At 43.2% G+C, this 19,565-nt stretch overlaps 1 protein-coding gene across 1 annotated transcript in view; it reads left to right on the top strand.

The window, feature by feature from the left end:
* Nucleotides 1–19,565, top strand: part of cdh7a (cadherin 7a) — a gene marked incomplete at both ends in the record, with an annotated part of 728,354 nt that overhangs the window by 347,593 nt on the left and 361,196 nt on the right. Inside the window, one exon of the mRNA XM_084312150.1 lies at nucleotides 6,085–6,221. Within this exon, the coding sequence (XP_084168276.1) occupies nucleotides 6,085–6,221 (137 nt within the window). The remainder of the gene's footprint in view (nucleotides 1–6,084; nucleotides 6,222–19,565) is intronic.

Genomic DNA, 19,565 nt, shown 5'->3' with positions numbered 1-19,565 from the left:
CCATCTCCTCCCTCTCATCTCTCCTTCTCCTCCCTCTTTTCCCTCTCCTCCCTCTTTTCCCTCTCCTCCCTCTTTTCCCTCTCCTCCCTCTCCTCCCTCTCCTCCCCCTCCTCCCTCTCCTCCCTCTCATCTCTCTCCTCCCTCTTTTCCCTCCCCCCTCTCCTCCCTCTCCTCCCTCTCATCCCCCTCCTCCCTCTCCTCCCCCTCCTCCCTCTCCTCCATATCCTCCCTCTCCTCCGTCGTTTCCCTCTCCTCCCTCTCCTCCCTCTGCTCCCTCTCCTCCCTTTTTTCCCTCTCCTCCCTCTTCTCGCTCTCCTCCCCCTCCTCCCCCTCCTCCCTCTCCTCCCTCTCCTCTCCTACTCCCCCTCCTCAAGTTTCAAGTTTCTTTAATAGTTGTCATACAGAAGTACAGAATACTTTCATACAAAATGCTTCTTACTGTTACGCTCCAGAGACTGTGCTAGACAAGATAGTATCAAATAACATAGTATAGCATGTGATTTAGAAGAAGAAAATGAGGTCACAGTGTTCGGTATAGACATATGTACAATGTTCCATATAAGTTACCATATAATATACAATACTATGCAGTGTACTAATGTACAGTACTATATAGTGCAAAGCAGAAATGGGATGAGGTACAATTTAGGTACAATTTACAGTAAGGTGTACGAGTTGTAGTGCAATCCTTCATCAATAAATATAAAGTGTGGGGAGTGGGTGCTACAGTGTGTTTGTTTAAAGTGGGTGTGTGCTATAAAGTGTGTGGAGTGGGTGCTACAGTGTGTCTGTTTAAAGTGAGTGTGTACGTGTGGATGTGTGTGCTGTGTGCGTTTGGTGGTTGTTGTTGTGTAGTGTTCATTGTTCGTTTAGCAGTCTGATGGCCTGGGGATAGAAGCTTCTTCTGAGTCTTTCTGTGCTCGCCTTGAGACTCCGGTATGTTATCCTGGCACCATCCCGCCAGGACCTTGACCTCTTCCAGGTAGGCCCTCTCGTCGTTGGCAGAGATCAGGCCCACCACCACTGTGTCGTCAGCAAATTTGATGATTGTATTGCTACTCCGCTGAGCCACACAGTCGTGTGTGTACAGGGAGTAGAGGAGGGGACTCAGAACACAGCCCTGGGGGGCCCCTATGTTGAGGGTGATGGATGAGGAGGTGCAGTTGCCTGCTCTCACCACCTGGGGTCTGCCAGTCAGGAAGTCCAAGACCCACTGGCAGAGGTCATAGTTCAAGCCCAGGTCCCTGAGCTTGGCTATGAGTATGGAGGGGACTATGGTATTGAATGCCGAGCTGTAGTCGATGAATAGCATTCTCACATCGTCCCTCTCCTTCCTCTCATCTCTCTCCTCCCGCTCCTCTCTCTCCTCCCTCTCATCTCTCTCCTCCTTCTCCTCCCTCTCATCGCTCTCCTCCCTCTCCTCCCTCTCATCTCTCTCCTCCCTCTCCTCCCTCATCTCTCTCCTCCCTCTCATTTCTCTCCTCCCTCTCCTCCCTCATCTATCTCCTCCCTCTCATTTCTCTCCTCCCTCTCCTCCCTCATCTCTCTCCTCCCTCTCATTTCTCTCCTCCCTCTGATATCTCGCCTCCCTCTCATCTCTCTCCTCCCTCTCATCTCTCTCCTCCCTCTCCTCCCTCTTTTCCCTCTCCTCCCTCTCCTCCCCCTCTTCCCTCTCCTCCCTCTCCTCCCCCTCCTCCCCTCCATCTCCTCCCTCTCCTCCCCCTCCTCCCTCTCCTCCCTCTCATCCCCCTCCTCCCTCGCCTCCCCATCCTCCCTCTCCTCCCTCTCCTCCCTCTCCTCCATCTCATCCCCCTCCTCGCTCTCCTCCCTCTCCTCCCTCTGCTCCCTCTCCTCCCTCTCCTCCCTCTGCTCCCTCTCCTCCCTCTCCTCCCTCTCCTCCCTCTGCCTTCTGGGGTCCAGTGTGATGCAACCCTTGGGATTTGCTTTGATGTCCATTGTGAGCACATGGTCGATCCAGGACCACCTGCATCTCTCTGAGTGTGCAGTGTGTGTCATCTTGCCAGCGGTGTAGTACTCGAGTCCAAGTCTTGGACTGATTTTCAGGACTCGTGACTCTCAACTTGGACTTGAGCACTGATGACTCGGAATAGGACTTGGACTCAAGCATTGACTGTATTTGGACTCGGAAGGTGCAGACGATGACTTGGACTTGTTAATTGATAAATATTTTTTTTTTGTAATTGGCCCTAATCATTTGGCACAATATATTGATGGCTAGTGCATTTGTTTGGCTATTGTGTCACAAAGTAAATAAACTCCCCTTGAAATGGTGACTGCTGTGTCATTTATGTTTAATGTAGACCCTTTTTATTTATATGTCAGCTCTTTGACTGCCAGAGTGGAGTGGACTCAACCTTGATGACTCGGACTAGGACTAGGGTAATGGGGACTCGACTCTGACTCGACTCGGACTCTTCTTTGGTGACTTCTGACTTGGACTTGGACTCGAACACTGGGGACTTGAGACTCGACTTGGACTGGAGATTTAGTGACTCGACTCTACATCTTGCTGGGTGGTTGTGAAAAGGTTATTGTTGGAGATGGTCTTTAACACATCCACCGCCATAAACGGCTTACGACGGGTTTGCTGATCATGCGAATTCCGCCAATCCACGGCGTACGACGTTATTGAAATCATATTTAATTTTTTTGCCATGGTATTCATAATTCCCTCACCCAGCCTCGGCTGAGACAGTGGGACTCGGCACAACCGTGCAACGCTTCAATACCGCCGCCTGGTGGATGATCGGGCGAGTTACTACCGGAAATGGATCTCTGGTGATCTCGGTTCATCTGGGAATTCCGTCCGGCAGTCACATATTGTTGCGGGACTCTAGACACACATCCGTGTATATGGATCGCTGCCATAACTCAATAATCTATATGATTTGGGTGTTTATTGCGCCATACAAACCGGAAATGGATCTAGTCGATCGACGTCAAATAAGTGGGATATTTTTCCTCCAGTCTCATCGGCGAACGGTAAGAGGACAGTAACGTTACTTTCAGCTTGATGGTTTATTCTTTTCAATGCAAACCGCTCTGATCAATATATCACCCATACTACATAAAGCATTTACTGACGATCACGGAATTATAAACGACCCCCCCCCCCTTTCATCCGCGCATGATGAGTCATAACGTTTAGGATAGTATTCAGTTGGATTTTTTTATATAGTGTGTATCGCGAATAAACTGCAATCGATAATCTATATTATGCGTTTAGGCCTATAACTAGCGTTCTAGGAATTACTGCCGAAAACAATAAAAACATACTTATATTCTAGACTGTATTTTCGTATGAATATATGAATGAAAAAGTATAACGTTCCTAGATCCTGAACGATAGATAATCGATGTTGAATGGGCCATAGTAATGTCAATTTAGCAATACAATTTAAAAAGTTATAGCCCTGCAAAGAAGGTGAACATCTCCATAGGCTTAGACTGGTGGCAGTGATCATACATTGATGGATATAAGCGTGGCAGTTAATGTGTTAATTTATATATTATATAAATTATGCAATAATTTACGTAGGCATGATTCGATTATATTAAAATGTATTATTGTTATACAGCACAAGTACAGTACAACAAAACATCCAACCAAATGTAACAGTAAAGTGCAATAGTAATATACAATGTATGGTTGATTAAAGTGGATATAAAATATATCAATTAGTACTACTGAGTAATAGTGCTAATCAGATGTATGTACATGTATGTTCAAATAAGGGACAAAACACATTTTAGAACTCAATTGAATTAATTTGAAATTCATATATTTGTAGAGAAAGGCATTAGCTATCAAAAAGCTATCATGTAAAGGAACAGGATTTTTATAAAAACACCCTTTCTGAAAATAAACATTCACTTCATAACTTTATTAGTGTCAACTTCATTAGACATACTAAAAAGTATCCTATTTTAATTTGTTGAGTCCAACAAGACTTTAAAGTCCTCAAGTATCTAACAATAGTGTTCAGTTACTCTGATATGTATACACTTTTCTTCAGATTTCACACTATTCTAAAAAACCTAAATTAGTTAAGTTTCTAGTTTTATTTTAAAAACATTTCTTAGACAAATTACACAATTGGATGTAGATCAGTTAATAACTTTAATATATGAACAATACAAACTCAACAAATAGAAAAATATGTGTTCGAAAATGACGGTGTTGACAATCACTGATGGTGTTGACAAAATCAGTAATAGTTAATAAACAAATAAACTAATAAATCAACAGTATAAATATACTGACAAACTGATGACAAAACATGTCTTCTTTATGTAATGATATTGAACATAATCAAAGTGGTTAGTCCTTGCAGGTGTGTGTCCTCTTCTGGGGCTCCAGTGACTCACTGGAAAAATACAAGAAAACTGTCAGACAGATAATATTGCAGTATTGTCAGTTGTTCTCTTGTTTGAATGTAGTGTTCTTTATCGTGATTCTCATTTTAAAACATTCATATGAATGAATGAATGAATGAATGAATGAATAGTTTATTTTCTGTCTTTGTTTACAACAAATCAAAAACAGACTTGTGTGGACTTACAAAAAGAAAAGAAAAATCACAAATGTACATATTCAAAGTAAGCTCACACAAAATCCAAACACAATGACAGAAAAAAGGAATAGGCTGAAGCACGTGCTTATTTTTGCCTATCCTTTACAATTCTTAAAAACTAAATATATTTTAATATTATTAAAAAAATACTTAAAGGACGGCTGGGTGGCGCAGCGGAGATTGCGCTCGTCACTCAATTGGCAGAGCCAGCGGGTGGAAGTCGATGGGTGGTAATTTGGACGTTGTGGACAGCGACTCCTACAGGTCGGTTGGGGGACGCCTGCACAGCAGAGACAGGAAGTGGCGGGGGTAGTTTGAGCCTCCCATGCGTTACACCTTGCCATTGAGAGTCTGCACTGGCAGGTGAAAAGATGTGACAGGCTGCCTCCTCGTGTACCGGAGGGGACACGTGATGCAAGGCTTCTATCCTCCCTACAGCCGACCAGTGGGGGGCATAGTCGAGCAACGTTCAAGACAGGGGAGGGGAGAATTGGAAACAGGAAAATTGGGATTGGAGAAAAATAGAAAAATAAGGAGAAAAAGTGGATTAAATATATTATTTATGCTGCAAGATACATTTTTAAAGTTTTCTTAAAATCTCCCTTGAGAAGTACACAACTTCAACCATATGACATTCCTTAACAACGTCAGTGCACCACGTCGCCAGGTGCTGGACCTCCTCCCTGTAGGCAGACTCATCGTTGTTTTTGATGAGGCCCACCACCGTTGTGTCATCTGAAAACCTGATAATGGTGTTGGTGCCATGTACAGGAGTGCAGTCGTGGGTGAAGAGGGAGTAGAGAAGCAGACTCAGTAGTTTCATCTGACATACTGGATAGAAATACACGTTTACATAATATGTCATCTCTCATACTGAATTTAAAAAATACACGTTAATATAATGTTTTATCTGGCATACTGGATAGAAATAGATCTTTTCATAATATTTCATCTGGCATATGGTTAGAAATACACATTTACATAATCTTTCATCTGGAATTCTGGATAGAAATACTCATTTACATAATATTTCATCTGGCATACTCGATAGCCATTGTCTACTACCCTGGTCACCCTCTCCAGAGCACCAGTCTTCTACCACAGAGTTCCTTTGTTCTATCCACCTCCAGCCTCGTCAATAGGACTCGATGAGCTGGGGATGAGCTGTACTCCTTCATCAAGCCGATGTGAAGAGCTGTCTGCTAATTAGCCATGATGTTGTTTTTAATGGACTGTTTAATGGTGTATTTGTTGAGGTGACAATGGGTCACTGATCTGTTAAAGTCCTTGAACAAATATGTTACAGTGTCGTTGAGGAACCTATACAGTATAAGATAATAATACACAATGCTATCTCCAGAAGAAAAAAATATTTTATATTTATATTTTTCTAGTAACTAAGGGAGGCAGAACTGGCTGAAATGCCTGAGGTGAAAATGTTCTATTCTATTATACTCTAGTCATGGATTGTAAAATGTCTCATCAACAGGTACTCCATAGATCGGAACACAGACCTGGAGCGCTACTTTGACATTGATGGCACCACAGGAGTGATCAGCACGGCCAAACCTCTGGACCGGGAAGTCAACGCTGTCCACAACCTCACCATCTTCGCCCTGGAGAGCTGTAAGTTCCCCGATATTACAGAATTAAAAATCAAAATCAAGATTTTGGGTAGAATCAAAATGAGAAAAACATTATAACAATACAGGACATAACATAACACACAACATAACATGACATGACATAATATACTATAACATAACTACACACAACATAGCATAACATGACATGACAAGTTCATGTTCAAGTTTTGTTTTATTTGTCACATAATAAGGTACATGTACATTACAGTGAAATGCCTGGTTCTGTATGAGTCCCCTGAGATTGTGCTTCATACAGTAAAAAAGTTAAGAGAATAAAGGACAAACACTATACAAACTATACAATATACAAACTAAAGTACAACCTAAAGTACAAATGAAGTACAAATGCAAGCAATGAAGTACAAAATGCAAACTTAAACTTTAAAACACCTGTCGATTGCATACCCAAAGTCAATTGAAAGCTATTCTTGAACCATTTATAGCACATGCATGAGTCTGGCCTCTTTTGAAAGGAAACATTCTGAATTCTCTTCCACAACAGGAAGAATCACCCGAGTGCTAATGTAATATAGTTACTGACGGTCATTGATGTTTGGTCTTATAACCCGAAATTCGAATGGCGGCCATCTTAGCTTTCAACCGATGTATTGGTTCAGAGACACTAAAACAGTGGGACGCCGTCAAATGAGGGAAAATGTACTGCGACGTGCAACGGCCCCAAACATTAATAGTTAAAATGTCTAAAGTGAATGTTAAAGGTGAGTGTTTAAAGTGAGTGTGTGCATGTGGATGTGTGCGCAATGAATGTAGATGGATGAGTATGTGTTGCATAGAGTCATTGAGCATCCTGATGGCCTGGCGATAGAAGCTCCTTCTGAGTCTCTCTGTACTGGTCTGGTCATGAGACTCCGGTAGTGCGTGCCTGACCACAGCAGTGCAAAGAGGCAGTTGTTTGGGTGGCTAGGGTCTTTGACTATTCTCTTAGCCATGGCCCTGCAATGTCTGGTGTAAATGTCCTGGAGAGTGGGAAGCCCACCTCCAATTGTGCGTTCGGCTGAACGAGCCACTCTCTGCAGTCTGCTGTGGTCGTGTGCGGTGCTATTCCCAAACCAGTCTATTGTGCATGAGTAGAAGTTCTTTAAGTTTCAAGTTTCAAGTTTCTTTATTAGTTGTCATACAGAAGTACAGAATACTTCTATACAAAATGCTTATTTTTGTTACGCTCCAGAGACTGTGCTAGACAAAAATAGATAAGTATAAAATAAGTATAGCAAGTATAAAATAGAAGTCAAGTACGTGGACAAAAGTGTTCAGTATATACATATATACAATGTACAATGCAGAGTAGAAGTAACTGAGTTACAATACAATATACTATACAGTGCAAAGCAGACATTTAGGTACAATTTACAGTAAGGTGTAATGAGGTATGGGTTGTAGTGCAAATTCTTTACCAATAAATATAAAGTGTGTTTAGGTGTTCTAAAGTGGGTAAAGTTGGTGCTACAGTGAGTTGTTTGTTTAAAGTGAGTGTGTGCGTGTGGATGTGTGTGCTGTGCATGCATTTGATGGTTGTTACATAATGTTATTGTCATTTAGCATTCTGATGGCCTGAGGATAGAAGCTTCTTCTGAGTCTCTCTGTGCTTGCCATGAGACTCCGGTATCGCTTGCCTGACCGCAGCAGTTCAAAGAGGCACCCGTTCGGGTGACTGGAGTCTTTGATAATTATCTTAGCCTTACCCATGCACCGCTTGTTGTAAATGTCCTGGAGAGTGGGAAGCCCCCCTCCAATTGTGCGTTCGGCTGAACGGGCCACTCTCTGTAGTCTGCTACGGTCTTGTGCGGTGCTATTCCCAAACCAGGAGGTGATATTGCCAGTCAGGATGCTCTCTATTGTGCATGAGTAGAAGTTCTTAAGGATCTTCTGACTGACTTGGAACTTCCTTAGGCGCCTGAGGAAGTAGTGGCATTGCCGTGCCTTCTTCACAACACTGTCAATGTGTGTGGTCAATGTCAAGTCCTCGGATATGTGGACTCCGAGGTACTTGAAACTGTTCACTCTCTCAACCGGTGCCCTGTCGATGCTGAGGGGGCTGTAGTCCCTGACCCCCGACCTCCTGAAGTCCACAATCATCTCTTTTGTTTTCCTGACGTTCAGGGAGAGGCAGTTCTCCTGACACCACTGCGACAGATTCTCTACCTCTTCCAGGTAGACCCTCTCGTCGTTGGCAGAGATCAGGCCCACCACTACTGTGTCATCAGCAAATTTGATGATTGTGTTGTTGTTCCGCTGTGCCACACAGTCATGTGTGTACAGAGAGTAGAGGAGGGGACTCAGAACACAGCCCTGGGGGGCCCCTATGTTGAGCGTGATGGATGAGGAGGTGCCTGCTCTCACCACCTGGGGTCTACCCGTCAGGAAGTCCAAGACCCACTGGCAGAGGTCATAGTTCAAGCCCAGGTGCCTGAGCTTGGCTATGAGTTTGGAGGGGACTATGGTATTGAATGCTGAGCTGTAGTCGATGAACAGCATTCTCACATAGTTCCCCTGCCTCTTGTCCAGGTGTGATGCTGCTGTGTGCAGCACATGGGCTATGGCGTCCTCCGTGGACCTGTTGGGGTGATATGCAAATTGCAGGGGGTCCAGGTTGATGGGGAGGGAGGAACAGATGTAGCCCTTCACTAGCTTCTCAAAGCACTTCATGGCTATGGAGGTGAGAGCTACAGGGCGGTAGTCGTTGAGGCAAGCGGGCGTAGATTTTTTGGGTACAGGGATAATGGTGGACTTCTTCAGACAGGTGGGGATGACAGCCTGTTCTAAGGACAGGTTAAATATGTCAGTGAATACCGGGGCCAGTTGGTCGGCACAGACTTTTAGGACGCTTACCTGGTATTCACTTTCTTAAAGGTCCTCCTCACCTCATGCTCTGTTAACCGGCAGTGGCTCTACTTTCTATTGTACTGACCTGTAGGCTGTGCATAGAAAGTATCGAGCTTATTTGCCAAGGAGACATAAGTGTTCACCATGGGGGGGGGGGGGGGGGTGCCTTTGTACTCTGTCATCGGTCTGAGGTCCTGCCACATAGCTCTGGTATCAGCCTGTTCAAACTGAAGCTCCACCATTTCCCTGTACCGCTCCTTTGCCTCTATCACTGTTCTCCGTAGGTTATAGTGTGCCGCCTTGTGCTTGTCCATGTTGCCTGTCACGAGCCCGAAGTTGTAGGCTGAGGTGCGCGCATTCAGAGCCTCGCGGACGGATTTGTCTACCCAAGGCTTTTGGTTTGGTCATCGATGTTATCTGTGCTCTCATGAAACACGCCCCAGTCTGTGCAATCGAGTGCAGCTTCATCATCATCAGGTGGCTTATTCGTTCCGAAGGTTGTCTATCACTCTCCAACCCATTCTGTCCCCACTTCTCCTCTCCAACTCTGTGACTCCGCCTCTCACTCCGCTCCAATCACAGACGTTGTCTACCCAGCCTCTTCTTGGTCCACTTCCTCTCTTTCCATCCACCTTCCCCATTACCACCTTCTTAACATCTCCTCGCTGGATCCTCACAGCACGTGCCCGCACAACTCCATCTTTCTCTTTTCCAACCTCTCCAGCAGCTGTCCTCCTTGCATACCCGCTCTTCTCAGTACCTCCTCATTCTTGATCTTATCCTTCCATGTTATCTTCAGCATCTTCCTCAGCGTCCACATTTCAAAAGAGTGTATCATCCTCTTTGCCTCTTCATTCAGCGTCCATGCCGCTGCTCCGTATGAAAAGACTGACATAACATGTTTCCAAAATCCTGGTCTTCGTTTTCCAACTTATGTTTCATCTCAATAATTATTTATGGTTCCTGAACGCGCTTTTTGCAATTCCGGTTCTTCTCTTAATGTCCATGTTAGCTCTTCTACCTTCACTGATCCAGCTTCCAAGGTATATGTTTTTCTCCATCCACCTGTATTTTATAAACAGTTCCAGTTTTTTCAATGATCATTACTTTTGTTTTCTTTGTGTTTAGCGACATTCCATACATTCGGCATTCAGCTTATTCATCATGTCCTGTAGATCTTCTTGACAGTTACAGACTATAGCGGTGTCATCAGCATATCTTATGTTGGTGATGTTCTCTTTGCCAAGTTTTACTCCTTTCCCTCCTCTTTTTTCATCAGTGATTCACTGTACATATTAAAGTACAGAAGACAAGATGCATCCTTGACTTACACCCTTCTCCACCGGGAAGTCTCTTGATGTCTCCTTTCCAATTCTGACATTAGCCTTCTGCCTCCAGTATAAGTTGGCAATTATTCTTCGGTCAGAAACTGGTATTACTACTACTACTACTTTCATGGCTCCAGGCCTAGTCACCTACTAGCTATGAAGATACGTGCCAGTGAGCAATTTGCGGATATCCCTTCCATTAAGAACCAACAGGGGGAGGTAACCACCAACCCCAAAAAGATTAATGATACATTTAGCTATTTTTATTCCAACTTGTACAAGTCAGAGGTGGTCTTTGATCATACCAAGCTGGAGGATTTTCTTGATCAAATCAACCTACCACAGATCTCAGAAGAAAGTGCTAGGTTGCTAGCCGCACCAATCACGCTGGTTGAACTTAGAGAGGCGATTGCGAATATGCAACGGGGCAAGGCTCCCGGATGGGACGGCATTCCACCGGAACTCTATCTTGCATTTTGGGATGTACTCGGTCCCTTATTACTCTCAATGATTTTACACTCAATCAAAGAGGGCAATTTTTCTAGAGATGTCAATATGGCGCTTATATCTGTTTTACTTAAGAAGGATAAGGACCCCACCGAATGTGGCAGCTACAGGCCCCTAAGTCTCCTCGGAGCCGATCTTAAGCTATATGCCAAGGTTCTAGCCACCCGTCTTCAAAAGCACATGACATCTCTAGTTCACCCTGATCAGACCGGCTTCATAAGAGGCCGCCTGGTTACTGACAACATCAGACGGTTACTGCACGTGATTAATGCCAGCAAGGATATTGCAATCCCTACAGCGGTCATGTCCTTGGACGCAATGAAGGCATTTGACAGATTGGAGTGGTCTTATTTATGGGCAGTTCTCAGAAGGATGGGGTTGGGTGAGGGCTTCATTCATATGATCAAAGTTCTATACACTGGGCCTTCGGCCATGATCTTAACAGGAAAGTTATGTTCACCACTCTTCTCTGTCTCGCGCTCTTCTAGACAGGGTTGTCCTCTTAGTCCCGGACTCTTTGCTTTATCCCTCGAACCTCTAGCTCAATACATAAGACAATCCCAAATTATATCTCCTATTTCAATTCAGGGCACACATCACCATATTAGCTTATACGCAGATGATGTACTCCTGTTTATGCAGAATCCCTCCGTCTCTCTACCTCATCTGCTCGGCGTGATAGATGAATTTGGCAGCCTGTCCGTCTTTAAGATCAACTGGCCAAAATCTGCCTTTCTTCCACTTAATGAGCCTGCGAAGGCTACCATCCTACCGGCAAACATACTTATGGTGGAGCACTTTAAATGTCTCGGGATTGAAATATTCCCCACTATTAGCCAGACGGTAAGGTATAATTACTCCAGCTTGGGTGACAGGATCACGAATGACTTTAACAGATGGTCCAAATTAAAAAATTCATTACAGGCCCATGCGTCAATAATTAAAATGAATATTTTACCCAGAATTAACTTTATCAGCTCCATGCTCCCGTTACCTCCTCCTGCTGGTTACTGGCAGAAATTGCACTCTGCCTCATATAAATTTGTTTGGAACAATAAACGCCCGCGCTTGAAGAGATCAACTGCCCAAAGGAGTAAACTCGATGGGGGCTTAGCATTTCCAGACTTTAAATATTATTTTCAAGCTTTCTCTCTGAGACCTTTGATCACTTGGTTTGACGCTCAAGCAGCTGTATATTGGCGACCATTGGAGGAGAAGTTGGTGTCCCCATATAGACTTCAGGATATTGTGTATACCAACATATCAATTAAACAATGTAAATTACGATTTGGCCCTCTTATCACACATGTGATCCAGACTTGGCGTGACACTCAGAAAGGGGGTAAAAAACGCCAACAATGGCACACGCATTCCCCTCTATTTAATAACAATCTTCTCCTTATTGGACAACAACCTATTAGATACCCTAGATGGGAAAAGAAAGGCATACACACATTGGGGGATATCTTCGACAACTCTGGTCTCCGCTCTTTTCAGGATATATCCAACGGATATGATCTCCCCGGAACCTCCTTTTTCTTTTATTTACAAATAAGAGCAGCTCTGAAGGCTCATGGAGTGCCATGGGACGCTCCACTAGTGCATCACCGCTTTCACAAATTATTTTATGACAAAGAGACATCGAGAGGCTTAGTTTCGGACTTTTATCGCCATTTACTCATGTCCTCGTATAAAGACCTTCCTCTGGATACGATTTGGAGAAAGGATGTCCCGGAGTTGGATGTAGATTTTGATTGGGATGCAGTCTGGGAAAATGTTCAGTTATCCTCACACAACCCAGATCACCAACAGATTCACCTAAATTTTATTCACAGGACTTATTTAACCCCTAGACGATTGAATTCAATGGGTCTCAGACCTGACTCTTTATGTACCTTGTGTCCAAACGGCGCCACAGGTACATTTATGCATATGTACTGGGAATGCCCTGTTGTGAGTTTCTGGGAAAATGTTACATATCAGCTCTCGGACATTTTCTCTTTAACCATACCTGTATCTCCTTCTGTATTGTTATTGAATGATCTCTCTCAATTACCGACCTCTATACAGGTGAAAAGACAAAAAAATTGATTGCCTCACGTTGGTTTCACCCAGACAAACTCTGCCCGAAGGTATGGTTTCTCACCTACCTTGATGTGATCTATTTGGAGATATCCACGGCACGTGTTGTAGGGGTTAAGGAATCTAATATCGCAATTTGGTTGGCTGCAGTGGCAAAGTTAAAAGAACGCATATAAGTTTGGGAATTTGTTTTGTTGATTTTAGTTTTTTTCTTTTTCTTTTACTGAATAGTGTAATGTGAGTGTGACTCATGTTGAGGTCATTGGGTGAGCGGGGGGGGGGGGGGGGGGGAGAACGAGCGAGTGTCCATGTAGGATGATCACTGTACAGTCTGTATCAGTTATTGTCTTGTCATGTGGTGTTAAGTTATTGTCTTGGGAAGTCTTTTTATGTATTATTATTGTATTGTTTGTGATATATGTTTTGTTTCATGTTGGGAATTTTTTTTTTTTAATATTTGATAAAAAAAAATGGTATTTCAAATTCTTCCATTGTTCTCATTAATGTTGTATGTTCAACTCTGTCAAAGGCCTTTGTGAAATCGATGAAGCAAATATACAGCTTCTTCTGTTGGTCTATCGATTTTTCGCCAATGATTCTGAGTAAGCAGATTCAACTTCAACTTCAAATTACTTTCTTTTCCTTTCGGAACTTCATTTGTGCAGTGGTTAAAAGACAAACATACAGTCACAATACATAGACACTCACCACTATAAAAAAAACACCAGCTTTGTTAAAACTACAGTAAAAAAGACCACTGTATAAAAAAACACCAACTACATTAATACAGTACTTTAAAGCAAGAAATAATCAATTACCGGTAAATGTAAGAAGCACATTTCTGGATAAGGAGGGGGGATACAACCTCAGAGGACCATTGAACTTCAAAAAACCTGTGATGAAAACCAACCTGAAAATAATGTGTATCTCCTCTTACGTAGCCACCCTGTGGAATGGGCTAGAGGATGAACTAAGATATTGTGAAACAGAAATCAATTCAAATCTAGACAAAAAAAATCTATTTTTGTTAGGTAGGCTACAGAAGGGAAGAAGAACTTTAATTGCATATTAATTATAAAAAAAGAACGTATGATACTGTATTGTACGTTATATCATATTACATTATATAATCATATTATAATTAATTTGTATATTATATTGAACTATATTTGCAGTATATACTATTATATTATGGTACTATATTATATTGTATATATCATATACTATATATCTCATATCACATTATATATGTGCTGTATACACTATTATGTACTATATACTATTATATACTGCAGGTATACTATACTGTAATGTGTACTGCAATGTGTACTATATGTGTGTACTGTAATGTGTAATATATGTATGTACTATGTATGTATGTAAACAAACAAAAACTAAAAAAACTAAAAAACACAAGTCTTCAGGGGTATGGCCCGACAAGCCTAGTGCTTCTCCCTAGCCCTTTTCGGACAATTGGACAATGCTGCAATAGCAGCTGGTAAAACTTTGGCGATTTATGGAATGACCGTTGTTATGCGTCCAAAGCCAGAAATAAAAAATAACTGAACTGAACTGAACTACAGTACTTAAAGCAAGATATATTAAAATCATTGTGGAGCAGTTCTATATGTATATAAATAATAAATAATAGTAGTACAGGTGATAAGTCTCCATCAGGTGGAAGGGGGAGTCTATTTTAAGTAGTCCAAAGTCCTTGGGGGGGGGGGGGGGGGGGGGGGGGCAGTCCGGCCTCCACCAGACCTAGGTGTTCAGCAGTCTGATGGAGGTTGGCACGAAGCTACCTAAGCCCCTTTTGTTCAATGTTGAAGCTCTGTATCGATGGCCTGAGGGCATTCGTTTGTAATGGGTGTGAAGGGTGTGTGTGTTGTCCTCAACTATTTGGGAGGCCTTTTTAACTGTCTGTTTCTTGTGGATGCTGCTGAGTGGCTCCTGGTCCTTCCCAATGATCTTGCCGCTGATCTTAATGACCCTGTCGAGAGGTTTCCGGTTGATGGCACACAGCACTCCAAACCATGATGTGATGTTAAATGACATTATTGATTCCACAAAGGAGTTGTAGAAATCCTGCAGGATTGATGGTCGGACCTGAAGCGTCCTCATATTCCTGAGGAAGAACAGTCGCTGTTGGCACTTAGAGTGGATATTATCTGCGTTGGTCTTGAAGGTGAGCTTGTGGTCGATGGTGGTGCCAAGGTATTTGTACTCCTCAACGCGCTCTATTGTCTGGCCATTTATCTCCAGAGCCGGGGGAGTTGTGGGGTCACGCCTGAAGTCCACCAGCAGTTCCTTCATTTTGCTGGGGTTTAGGTCCAGGAAGTTGTTCTTACACCACTCTGCGAACCTGTTAATTTCTCCAATGATGCGGTCATTGGAGTTGGTGGTGTCAACGATGACTGTGTCATCAGAGTATTTGATGAAAAGCATCTCAGGGTCTGAGCTGCTACAGTCGTCGTTATAGAGGGTGAACAGGACTGGTGAGATGACAGATCCCTGTGGTGCCCCGGTGGATACAGTTCTGTTGGAGCTGTAGTTGCTGTTGAATCTAACAGTCTGGTGTCTATTTGTGAGAGAGAATGAGCAGTATGAGGTGGGGGTTGACATTCATCCGGAGGAGTTTCTGTCCCATCAGATAAGGTTGCACAGTGTTGAATGCACTTGAGAAGTCCACGAATACCATCCTGACAAAGGACTTGGGCAAGATATTGCATCTCTTGTTCCCTTTCCTTTGCGGAAACCCATTTGGCTATCCGAGAGCTGATGTTCAATTATGGGTTCTATTCTGTTCTTGATGATTTTCAGGAGTACTTTTGATGCATGAGATATCAAACTGATAGTCCTGTATTGTTGCATTCTGGGGCTCTTCCGGTCTTTGGGATCGGAATGAACATTGATTTTAGGAAATCATTTGGAATATTTCCTGAGTTGTAGATGTTGTTAATGTTTCACAAGGAGCTCAATGCATCTGTCACCCGAGTCACCTGGAGGTAGCGGATCTAAGGGGTAACCTCATTCTGGTCCCGGGCCAAAGCTCTTTTTACGTCATACCCAGGACACTCGGAGCGTGTTTTCTGGGTTCACAGACCAATGTTTCACTTCTTGCGCTTCCGCGAGAGCTCGCTTAACACTTTGTTTATATTTTGGTATGAGAAATATGCCGTTGTGGTCTGATTTACCGAATGGACTAAGCACCTGTGACTTGTACCCGTCCTTTAATTGTGAGTGGCAATGATCTAATCAATGTACTCTCACCTCTGGTCACATGCTGGTAGAAATTCTGTAAAACCTTTTAAAGGTTCCCAGTCTGTCAGACCCTGTCCACCGGTCCCTGTTAAAGTCCCCAGTCACCACAATTGCAGCATCTACGTTAGCTGTTTGGCGTTTGTTTACCTTGTCGTTAAGCTCTGAAAGCGCTGCCCCAGTGTTGACTTAAAGCAGGGGGGATAAACTCTGATTAGGATGACCGACATGAATTCTTTCGGGATGAAGAATGGATGACACTTGATGCAATGACTCCAGGTTGGCCAAGCAGTGGTCCGACAGTCTCTTCACGTTCCCTGGGTCACACCAGTCGGCGGGCTGGATAGCGTGGTCTGGTACCGCTGGCGTCAACCAAGTCAGTGAAACAAAGGACATTGCAGTCCCTGATAACCCTCTGGAACTTGATCCTGGCCCTGATGTCGTCCAGTTTGTTCTGGATGGACTATACGTTGGCCAGCAGGATGCTGGGGAGCGGTGGTCGGTGAGCCCGGGACCGAAGTTTGTTGCGAATGTCAGCTCTTTTCCCCCTTTGTCTCTTTTTACGCCTGGGGCTGATGTTGTTGTTGTTCCCCATGGAGTTCTGCTTGAGAATCTATGCAGCCCAGTGTGCGTCAACAAGCCGGTCAAGAGAGCAATCCAAACAGGGAGTAAACTGTAGTCCAATGTTAAAAAGTGTCTGACGGTCATATACAGTATATTAACTGCACTAGCAGTTGGTGCATAAAAAACGAGTAAAACTATAAAAATGTACCGAATCAAGCTCAATCTCGACGGAGCCCACAGAAAGGCGGCCGAGCAGCGTGGCGCCAGGTACAGGGTATTGTTAAAGTAGTCTACCTCAGAGTATCGTCCTGATATCAGGTTAAATTACTCATAATATTTTTAATGACTCCTCCTACAGATACCAATAGAGCAGCATCCTGATATTAGGTTAAAGTACTCATACTCTTCTACATATACCAAGAACGGTATTTCTGACACAATGGTATTTGATGACAATGAAATAATGTTATTGGTCAGTTACATTACAGAATACAATGGAAGGTTGGGATGTGATTAGATTAAAACTTGTTTAAAATGTTAGTTTGTCACTTGTTTTAGTTGAAGCCCAGATTGAGGAGTATGTCTTTGAACAAGGTTTAAAGAGTAGAGTGCAGTTTCCACTTTATTTGGTAAACCTTTTGTTTTAAAGACATGTATACAGATATGTCTAAGATGGTTTGAAGAGCTCCTTTTCTGCCAGGGAGTCGAGACCGACAGATGATGAATTCAAAACAGTTTGCTCGCTTTTGTCATACCCCCCTTTTGTGGGGGAAAGAATCAATCTCAAAAAGCAATAGGCAGAGGAGAATAAGCAACTTCATTTTGCGCTCTTTCCAATGTCAAATTCTATTAAAACGAATCAGTCTGGTGTACTAAAGAGATAAGGATGATTAGGATGACCGACATGAATTCTTTCGGGATGAAGAATGGATGACACTTGATGCAATGACTCCAGGTTGGCCAAGCAGTGGTCCGACAGTCTCTTCACGTTCCCTGGGTCACACCAGTCGGCGGGCTGGATAGCGTGGTCTGGTACCGCTGGCGTCAACCAAGTCAGTGAAACAAAGGACATTGCAGTCCCTGATAACCCTCTGGAACTTGATCCTGGCCCTGATGTCGTCCAGTTTGTTCTGGATGGACTATACGTTGGCCAGCAGGATGCTGGGGAGCGGTGGTCGGTGAGCCCGGGACCGAAGTTTGTTGCGAATGTCAGCTCTTTTCCCCCTTTGTCTCTTTTTACGCCTGGGGCTGATGTTGTTGTTGTTCCCCATGGAGTTCTGCTTGAGAATCTATGCAGCCCAGTGTGCGTCAACAAGCCGGTCAAGAGAGCAATCCAAACAGGGAGTAAACTGTAGTCCAATGTTAAAAAGTGTCTGACGGTCATATACAGTATATTAACTGCACTAGCAGTTGGTGCATAAAAAACGAGTAAAACTATAAAAATGTACCGAATCAAGCTCAATCTCGACGGAGCCCACAGAAAGGCGGCCGAGCAGCGTGGCGCCAGGTACAGGGTATTGTTAAAGTAGTCTACCTCAGAGTATCGTCCTGATATCAGGTTAAATTACTCATAATATTTTTAATGACTCCTCCTACAGATACCAATAGAGCAGCATCCTGATATTAGGTTAAAGTACTCATACTCTTCTACATATACCAAGAACGGTATTTCTGACACAATGGTATTTGATGACAATGAAATAATGTTATTGGTCAGTTACATTACAGAATACAATGGAAGGTTGGGATGTGATTAGATTAAAACTTGTTTAAAATGTTAGTTTGTCACTTGTTTTAGTTGAAGCCCAGATTGAGGAGTATGTCTTTGAACAAGGTTTAAAGAGTAGAGTGCAGTTTCCACTTTATTTGGTAAACCTTTTGTTTTAAAGACATGTATACAGATATGTCTAAGATGGTTTGAAGAGCTCCTTTTCTGCCAGGGAGTCGAGACCGACAGATGATGAATTCAAAACAGTTTGCTCGCTTTTGTCATACCCCCCTTTTGTGGGGGAAAGAATCAATCTCAAAAAGCAATAGGCAGAGGAGAATAAGCAACTTCATTTTGCGCTCTTTCCAATGTCAAATTCTATTAAAACGAATCAGTCTGGTGTACTAAAGAGATAAGAAGAGCTTAACTTTATACCTTCACCCAATGAATATCATTAGTTGTTAGGCTCAGGGGGGTTTTAGTAGCTGTGTTGTGACGAACCAGCGGTGAGAATATCCATGTCTAAAGATCTGAGAATCGGTTTTTGTATTTGTCTGCTGTTGGGCGGTCGACTGTAATACGAATACTATGACTTTTGGATTACAACATACAATGTGTAGTTGACCAAAAACGATATTCCAATTTACGGTCTGTAGTTTGAGCAGTGTAATGATCATCACCCCCATACTTGAGGATATATATTTGTTTATAATCAGTATTTTATTGACACACAACCTGGACATGTATAGCAATTATCTCCGGTGAAACAAACACACACACACAAATAACAAATACATAAATAAATAAAATTAACAAAACAAGACGATACAAAAAACACCGGCAACACAACCAAGCAAACAAGGCAAGCCAATCAAAAGATACACATTAACAATAGCAGTACTACATAAGCTCACCTGGACAAGATATTCACTGCACTCATCACTATATTTATGCATCACATATCCTACACACTTACAGCCTGTTACAGCAGCTTGCTGTCCTGCTCTCCAGACGCTGAGAGTCCCACACACAC

This window comes from Notolepis coatsorum, assembly GCF_963971535.1.
Source record: "Notolepis coatsorum genome assembly, chromosome: 4".
NCBI lineage: Eukaryota > Metazoa > Chordata > Actinopteri > Aulopiformes > Paralepididae > Notolepis > Notolepis coatsorum.
The sequence above is the reverse complement of the archived record's forward strand: the minus strand, read 5'-3'. Positions and strand labels throughout refer to the sequence as shown.